General features: G+C 38.4%; 1 protein-coding gene across 1 annotated transcript; it reads left to right on the forward strand.

The window, feature by feature from the left end:
- The first annotated feature begins 1,593 nt into the window (after positions 1-1,593).
- On the forward strand, positions 1,594-4,167 carry LOC106082419 (exostosin-2). The gene is made up of 3 exons (XM_013244916.2): positions 1,594-3,192; positions 3,264-3,423; positions 3,495-4,167. Exons 1-3 carry the CDS (start codon positions 1,737-1,739, stop codon positions 3,994-3,996), a joined length of 2,118 nt encoding a protein of 705 aa, XP_013100370.2. The 5' UTR covers positions 1,594-1,736; the 3' UTR covers positions 3,997-4,167.
- The last annotated feature ends 5,532 nt before the right edge of the window (positions 4,168-9,699 follow it).

Here is a 9,699-nt window from a genome sequence, read left to right on the forward strand (position 1 = left end):
TGCCAAGGTCAACAAGTGTGTCCTATTTGGTGCGTTATGGTGATGGGTCGGCCTCTAGACACTTGGTCCCGAAAGTTGATAACAGATTCGAGCTGTACTTTCGAATAGCTTTCATTTCAGCCCCATATTGCAATAGTCAGCAAATATAGCTGGTTTTGGGCAGATGTTTAACGGGTGGGCGGCCAGGCCAGTGCTCTACTCTAAAATACCATATTTCCATGTGTGCAAATACACCCTGTCAACACTTGTTCCCGAAAGTTGATATGTAAATCGTGCTCTACTCCCAAAGACCTTTCATTTGAGCCTCATTTTGCCATAGTCGGTTAATATGTCCGGTTTGAGGGTGTTTTGAGGAGTGGGCGGCCTCCTCTAAAATACCTTTCATTTGTTTCCCATATTGTCATGAAAGGCCGATATATCCGTATGGTGGGCTTTTGGGGTGTGACGCCCCTCTTAGCCACCCCACCCCGAATTCAGATACTAAATTTTTGTTTTTAGATAACTATAAGAGTGCAAACAAAATTTCGCATAAATTGCCCCACCCATCTCCGAGATCTGGCATTTCTGAAAATTAGGGGGGGAAAATTAGACACCAAAAAATGACGTAACCTCTTTTTTCAACACGGGACTGTTCTGCACTATATGTGAAGCATTCAATAAATCGGTTCAACCATCAAAAGGAAAAATGGAGGGCATGCGTTTGTCTAGTTACAAAAAAAATCTCCCTTATACATGGGCCGGTCTAATGTATATGGTATCTGTTTTATTGAAACTTGCAGTTACACTGCTACACACCTTTATTAAATACTGAGTAAATATGATGCTCGATATATCAAGACGAGTTATTGGTGCCTTAAATAGTCAATGCTCATAATGTTTCTTCGGGACTCGCAACATTGGAAAGCGTACTTCCTTTAGCCTAGTACACATTTATTCGCAGGGAAAATGTAAAAATTATTATGAAATCGGACGGACTCTATACTTCGCCAGAACACAAACAAAAATTCAACAACAACAAGCAACAAAGGCAACACCATTGAAACAGAGTTGATTGGTGCCCATTTCGTGAGCATTTAATGACACTGGAAATAAATTAAAGCGAAATTTGTTTTGACATGTCACTGCTATTTTCCTTATAGAAGTCAGATCCACTTCTACCGAATGTATTCGCATTTTCTTCGTCATTATTTTTTTATAATGCGTTTTGACAGTAGTTGGGGCGAAAAGCTGAAATCATTCAGTCACTATAGGCAGTTTTTGCAATTTTTAGTTTTAAATCTACTTTATCGTTAGAGCAGAGAAAATAATACAATTTGTTTTCAAGTATGAAGACCCCATAATATTTGCGTTACATCATAACTGGCTGAGTTTACTGTCGATTAAACGACTTTTGTATAAAAAAGAAGACATTAACTATCAGGGATGTAAAATATTACTGTATATCTTGAAAAGCTATAAAATATTTGTTTTTAAATTGTTAAATGCATATGCGAATTTAAATTTTAACTATATTTCCTAAATTATAATGCCGGCTTTCCAGTAATCGAATGGGGCCATGCATAATCGATTACATTTGCAATCGATATTTATGCTACCAACGTATTTGTGTATGCGTTTTGTTTTCTGCTCAAGTTATGTTGGTGACAACAAAATAATCAAAAAATTATGGTGTAAAATCATGTTAAGATCTCTAATGTGATAACGGAACGGAATTCAAGACAGCCGCACAAGACGAAATGCTAAATAAATTCGCTCTCATTCGAAATGAGTGCCAGCAAAATTTATATTTTGTGTTATTGATATCGGCCCTAATATTGACAGGCATTTCTTTGTATAATGCATTTTACAAATCTAATCGTTTGCACAATGAGGGCAACTTCAATCGTATATCGCTGGACATCAATGAGGTCAGCGAGGTGCGCCTTACGGACTCCATTGATAGGTCAAGGCCCCGACGAACCAACTGCTCCATTTGGACCTGCATGGACCCATACCGTTGCGGCCATGATCACATTACTGTGTATGTCTATCCACTGCATGATTATGTAGATGCAAATACCGGAACTGAGGCTGCCCCACTCACCAGAGAGTTTTATCAAATTTTGGAAACTATTGTGAAGAGCCCCTATTATACCTCAAATCCCAATGAGGCCTGCCTCTTTGTACCGAGTCTAGATCTTATGAATCAGAACTCGGTAAATGTGGACTTGACGAATAGAGCTTTGGCCTCCTTGAATTATTGGGACGATGGAAGAAATCATATTTTGTTTAATATGCTGCCCGGAACATATCCTACTTTTAATACAGTTATAGATGTTAATACAGATCATGCCATGATTGCGGGAGCAGGTTTTGATTCGTGGTCGTATCGCCATGGTTTTGACATATCCATTCCAGTGTGGAGTCCCCTGCTGCGCAAGCATCCCAAAGCAACATCTTACAATGCAGGTTCTGCGGACTATCTTTTGGTTGTAGCCCAAATGAATTTGCTGCCCAAAATAATGTGGGTTATACAGGGCTTAGCCGAAGATCATACCAAAGATATTTTACTTTTACAACAATGTAGCAAGCCCTCGCGAAAGACACGCTGTGCACCAGGGGACACAGTGCACCAAATATCATATCCAAATGTGCTATCCAGAGGTACATTTTGTCTATTGGGACCAAGTCTAAGACTGGGCAACCCAGATCTCTTGGAGATGTTGGCCTTCAATTGCATACCTGTAGTTACGATTGATAGTTATATCTTGCCTTTTGAAGACATGATAGACTGGGCTCTGGCCGCCGTAAGAATACGCGAATCAGACATTCACCTGGTGGTAGAAAAACTTAAAGGCATATCATTGGAGAATATCGAAGAGATGAAACGACAGGGTCGTCTGCTCTATGAAAGCTATTTTAATAGCATACGAACACTGACCTTAACAACATTGGAGTATATACAATGCCGTTTGTTCCCGCATGGTGAACGCAACAAGAAACATTGGAATTTCGTTGACAGTTCCAATGGAGTGGCATTAAATCCGTTGTTTTTATCCAGGGTTGTGACTCGTTCAGATGGCTTTACAGCAGTTATATTGACTTACGATAGAGTGGAAAGTTTGTTCCTCTTAATAGAAAAGCTATCGGTGGTGCCCTCACTTCATGGCATATTGGTGGTATGGAACAATCAGCAGAAGGCTCCACCTTTATGTAAGTAAATTGCGCAACCATATAGAAGTTCAATAAAAAACATTGTTAAACCTAATTTTTATGTTTGCTAGTATCAAGTTTTCCCGCCATATCCAGACCTATTAAAATTATACAAACCAGCAACAATAGACTTTCGAATAGGTTTTATCCCTACAAGGATATAGAAACAGAAGCCATACTCACTATTGATGATGATATAAACATGTTGACGGAGGATGAAGTGGAATTTGGGTATGGAATTTAATGATCATATGATTTGTTATTAAGCTTTTTATTCATTGTTGTTAATTTGTCGTTGTTAGCTATGAAGTTTGGCGTGAATTTCCCGATAGAATAGTAGGATTTCCCAGTCGTCTGCATGTATGGGAAAATATGACCTCGCATTGGCGCTACGAATCGGAATGGACCAATCAAATATCTATGGTATTGACAGGTGCTGCTTTCCATCACAAATACTGGAGCCACATGTACACATATCGCATGCCAGAAGTAATTAAAGATATTGTCGATGGCCGAATGAATTGTGAAGATATAGCCATGAATTTCTTGGTGGCCAATGTTACAAATAAACCACCCATAAAGGTAACACCTAGGAAAAAATTCAAGTGCCCTGAGTGCGCCAACAATGAAATGTTGTCGGCAGATCTCAATCACATGCGGGAGAGATCAAGATGTATAGATGAATTTACGCAAATTTATGGAAGAATGCCTTTAAGATCAGTTGAATTTAGAGCAGATCCCGTACTGTTTAAGGATAATTTCCCCGAGAAGCTAAAGCGTTTCAGCGACATGGGAACACTTTAAAAGCCAAAGAAGCAAATCATAGTTTATAAGTGCATAGACATTAAATTCTAAATTCACAATTAATGTTACTCAAATCGACAAACGAATAAAATTCATAAGTAGTAGTTCAAACAATAATAATAGTAGTACACCATTTTAGTCATTGCCAATGATAAGTATATGGCAAAATAATTTTAAAGATGTTTTTTTTGTACTAACTTGTTATCATCTGGCATAGTAAAAACTAAAAATTTTGATAAGGAACAAAAACAAAACAACAAATATGCAACAGTTTCCAAAATTTCAATGCGTAATGATGTTTTCATAAATTTTGGCTGTCACGCTAAGGCTGTCTAACCATAAAATTCAACAATCCCAAGAAAGCCGGTTGTACGTACCAAATTGATAAGACGTAATCCTTCTTGGGCAAAAGGGCTGCAGTCTCTGTGTATCACACACTTCTACAACAACAACATAAAATTTGAGAAATGGATAGAGGATATGATCAGGTCATATCATAGCGGTATAATCGAGGCGACGATAGGAACTTGGCTTGAATGAAAGATGTTTCGAATTGAATTCCTGAAACGACACTTGAGGTCGAGAGCGTTTTAGTGCTCCAGCGACACAGTCTTGGATTGACGCAAATCTGGTTGTTGTTGTAGCCACATCCTCATATGAAGGTAGCGATCATCGTCAAGATTCTATACCGATCGCCGCGACTGCAATTGCGGTTACTCCGAATGGCGCATTCCACTATCCGAAACCTGTGGACACTCCCAGTAGTTCCCAGCTAAGCTTTACGGCATAACGATGAACAGAACACAGCTCGGAGGTCGAAGATCCAGTCCATGTGGATCTCGTAGTAATCTGGTGCCGGGGGAACACTGGTATTGCCATCTGGAAGTTCATGCTTCTGGAATGGATCAAAGCTAGTGGATAGGGTGGGCCTGGTGGTAGAGCTGGCAAACTATCGATAATCGCAGCATTCGACATTTTCGATAGTTTTAATAACAAATATCGATAGTATCGATACTATCGTTAATTTCCCTTCACCTATATTTCAAACGAAAATGAGAAATAAAAATCAGGAGACAGATTTATATAGAAGCAATATCAATAAATAGACCAACTAAAACCAGTTGGAAGTCATGAGAGAAACCATTGTACAAAATGTTAGCCTTATCGGATGAAGATTGCGCCGTCTATAGGCGTAATATATCTTAAAGGATGCATTCAAAGTCGGATTGCTTATTTTTGTTTAATTTTGCAAAAAATTGCAATCGATATTCAGTCAAAAAATTAAATAACGATAGTATCGATAGTGCATCATTAATTTTGCCAGCTCTACCTGGTGGTCTACATTGAGGACCAAGAAACTGAGATCTGACCATAATACGACCCTGCAGGCGGAGATCCGGGCGATAGCGGAGGTGGTATGGTGTTAACGCGAGGACGTCGATCGTGACCATCTTTACCAACAGTAAACTGGCCATCAGGGGTGAAACACCCAGGACAGATGGTTCGCGAACAGTTTTGTAGTGTAAGGAGATTAACGCCTAGTTTGAGAATGGCACGATCAGTATCGTTTGAGTGCCAGGCCATATCTTAATAAGGGGAATGTAAGAGCAGACTATTTGGCCGTGAAGGCCAAAGGACTCAGCAAACTTGGAGAATCCCAAGCCTTTCGGTGTGACGCAGTCTGAGTTAAGGGTATGGGTGGCGAACGCACATGTTACACTGTGAAACAACGGAATGGTTGATAGGATGACGAAAGTCCTAAAGGGATATCCGGATCGTGAGAAAGTGAAGATAATACTCAAAGTATCAGTAGAGTTTTTAGTATCAATACGCACAAATAGGACTACGGGCAGTCTTACAGAATGGGTGCGGCAAGTGACAGCATGTGGGAATGATGATGAGACGTTGGAACATTCCCTGTGTCATTGCCTGGCGTTTTGGCAAACAATACCAGTTTTGAACCTACTTTAGGGTGTGGAATGGAGAATAATTAGGGATTTTGCGAGTAGCACGAAATATCTGACTAAGATTTTTCTTCGCTGTTAAATTTTTTGCGCACTCAGTATTTAAACGAGAGCCGGTGCCACCCGACCTCTCACTGAGCCTTTCCATTGTCCCAGACTGCAATTACATTTACTCCGTTTGGATCATACCAGTATCCGCGACCTGTGGACGCAACCGGTAGTTTTCAGCTGAGCTTCTTATGATAACGATGAACAAACACAACACAGATCGATGCCAAAAGTTCCAACATGTGTGGTTTTCATAGTCATCCCGCGCCGGGACTGGCATAGGTGTATGTCGTTTTGGCATGGGGTAGATTTATACCCGCATCTTCTTTTCAACCTAATCTAAGCTAAACGTCCGAAATTTTCAACAAATGCTTCTTATTGATGAATGTAGGTCAGTTAGTACTGAAATTGGGCCAAATCTGTTTAGATTTGAGGACTGGTGGATTATGTACCAGTCTTCCTTGTTGGGGTTATAATAAAGCTGGTAAAATATCGATGGCACTATCGATACTATCGATATTTTATTTTTTTTTTTCTGAGTATATATTGATATTTTTCATATCGGTACTATCCGCAAAGTTAAATTTTTTACAAAATTTAACAAAAAATAAGCAATCCGACACTGAATGTATCCAGTAAGAAACATTGCGCCTATAGAGGGCGCAGTTTTCATACGATTAAGCTAAACATTTGTACAATGGTTTCCCTCAGCACTTCAAACAGACTTTATTAAATTTAGTTTTATTCGGTCCGTGCATTGATTTGGCATCATATAAATCGATCTCCTGACTTTTACTTCTCATTTTCGTTTGAAATATAGGTAATGGGAAATTAACGATAGTATCAATACTATCGCTATTTAATTTAAGAAATATCGAAGATACCGAATGTTGCGATTATCGATAGTTTGCCAGCTCTAGGTTATACAATGTAAGGTCCTTCACTTCGCGCTGGATATAGGGAAAGGCGAACTTCTACAGGGTATGTGGTGACGACGAGTTGAAATCGGTTAAGCCTGGATTTTCTTTGCTACTTAGGCTTTCCATTCTTATGGGCTTAAGTGAGAGACTTGAAAAAGCTCTCACCCAAGAAACCTCCTCCCTAGACTACATGGTTCCCTTCGCTTTTGTCGTATGGTGTCCCTTTTCCTTCTTCATTCTAGTGTCTTGCACCGTAATAAAATGGATCTCTATCTGTATTCTTCGTCTACTTTTTCTCTTCTTCTATCTTCTAGGACGAACAAAGGGACTTCGAGTAAAGCGGCTAGCAACCGATACCTGTTGATCACAACATATATGTGAAAGATGGGATCGCTACAACAACATAAATTTTTACTAACAGTATTTGACACGAAAAAATCGCTAGTAAAGTTACAATTATATCTTTACATATTGTGTCTTTGGAAGAGGTGAAGTGCCAAAGACATAACGGCATAACGACAGTTGGCCCTTAATGCTCTCAGACAAAGTATGTTCAGAATTCTCTTGACTCCGTGCTACAGATAGGTATATCCCAGAAATGGTAGAGCCCACCAGTATGCAAGACTTCCAGAGGAACTGCAATCTATGCTTTTGTCTCTTGCGATATGTATGCTAATTTTTTATGACAAGCCCCTAAGGGCTGTGAAGGCTCCACGGTGATGTGCGCCAATCTAAATTTGAAGAGGTCTATCGCATGCTGATAGCCTTATGAGGGGAAACTGGAGAAGTTCCACCCTACGGTTTCTTTCTTTAAAGACTTGACTGAATAAGGCTGATCTTGTTCGTGTGGTATCACAATGGAATAATTTCTTAGTGAGTGTGATTGCAAGTCTAGCTTTGGAAAACAGGAGTTAAACTTTATGTTCTTATTTCTTTCTGTCTGTCTTTTCTGAATAGAATAAAATTTCCACCACATTTTTCTTCGTAATTTTATTGGACCAAAATGTCCGAGACCGACTGCAGGCTGCCACTAACACCTAACCTACAATGCCGCCATCCTAAGGTGGCGAATTGAACAAGACAGCAATACCAATTGTGGCAACATTCTTAAATACTGCATTGATATCCAGTTAGTCCAAGGTGACTATACGTGCGCAATGTTACCTCAGCGACCTTGTTCGCAAAGGATCGTTACCCACAAGTATGTGACTACAAGATATGCGCGGAAATCTCTGAGTACATATTTTATTCATTTGTTTAAAAAAATATGAGGATAAACAAGTAAGAAGAAGTAAACAATAAACACTTACCTTTCTTAAATACACGAATTTTAAATCACTTTAACTTCAATTCACATAAAAATAAGTAATTTCTCCGAAACACTAAAGAAAATATATTACATTAACTAAGCTCCGTTACTTCTGCAAAGGCACATGACGTTGCCAGATTTTAACACAGGGCGACTCATATTTAAAATCGTTGAAAACTAGTCAATTAAGTACAAGGTAAAGTCACTAGCCAAGCTGGTGGAATTATCCAATTTTGGAGTTGTAAACAAATCCAACTAGAACTTTAAGGGTTTTCACATTTTTATTGTTTTAATTTACAATTTAAACCTTATAATGTTAAATCTTTTAATCAGGTGGCTGCTAAACATAAAAAAGCAAATAAAGGTTAAGAGTGTTCAGAAATTTTACAGCCTAGGGGAATTTACACCTCCATCCCCACAGGGTTGTATCGTTTACTTCGTTGTTGTTGCTCTTTTTATTTTACCTTCTTAATTCTACCAAGGTTATTTTAGTTTTATCCAGTGCAAGTCAGATGCTCTGTTTAAAAAAAAGTGCAAAATTACACTGGTAAGTTATCGATAACATGCAATTACAGATAATAATAAACGACTTATCGTGAATTCTCGATATGACCAGTCCAAGTTCTTCAGAGAACACCCCAAAGCCCTCCTGGTCGTCTAGTTTGGCACCATCCATACTGAAGTCTATGTAACTTCTATTACAAGGGATATTATATTGGGTTGCCCAAAAAGTAATTGCGGATTTTTCATATAGTCGGCGTTGACAAATTTTTTCACAGCTTGTGACTCTGTAATTGCATTCTTTCTTCTGTCAGTTATCAGCTGTTACTTTTAGCTTGCTTTAGAAAAAAGTAAAAAAAGTATATTTGATTAAAGTTCATTCTAAGTTTTATTAAAAATGCATTTACTTTCTTTTAAAAAATCCCCAATTTCTTTTTGGGCAACCCAATAGTTCCAATAGATTCTATCAGATATAGTGGTACAGTACTTATTGGAGAACATTGGGAATTGAATAAAGGGTAACACAGTGATTGTTGCCGCCATGTGTCCAAAGCGAAAGCTCCCTTAGCTTCACAGCAGTGGTCACAGCAATCAGTAGGACTGTGATACTTTAAAACATTTTTTAAAGTACGTTTACAACGGCCACTAAATACGGATTTATGGCTTTTTCGAGATTTTATTGCTAAATCCTGTGCTATTTTTGTAGGATTTATTTTTAAATCCCAAATTAACCCGATTTCATGTCTGAATAATTGAAAATAATACCAAAATATGCAACTGTTTTCAAATTATGTTATTAAAATATTTATCGATTATTTTTTAATCGAGCAATTGTAATCATCTAACTTTAAATGTCACCCTGTCAATCTGGTATTAAATACCAGTGTGGCAACATCGAAAATCTGCATAACTTAAAGTAACGGATCATTCTGCAAAATATGTTTTTTCCTTTCATTTTGTG

Source organism: Stomoxys calcitrans, chromosome 5 (assembly GCF_963082655.1).
Source record: "Stomoxys calcitrans chromosome 5, idStoCalc2.1, whole genome shotgun sequence".
Taxonomy (NCBI): domain Eukaryota; kingdom Metazoa; phylum Arthropoda; class Insecta; order Diptera; family Muscidae; genus Stomoxys; species Stomoxys calcitrans.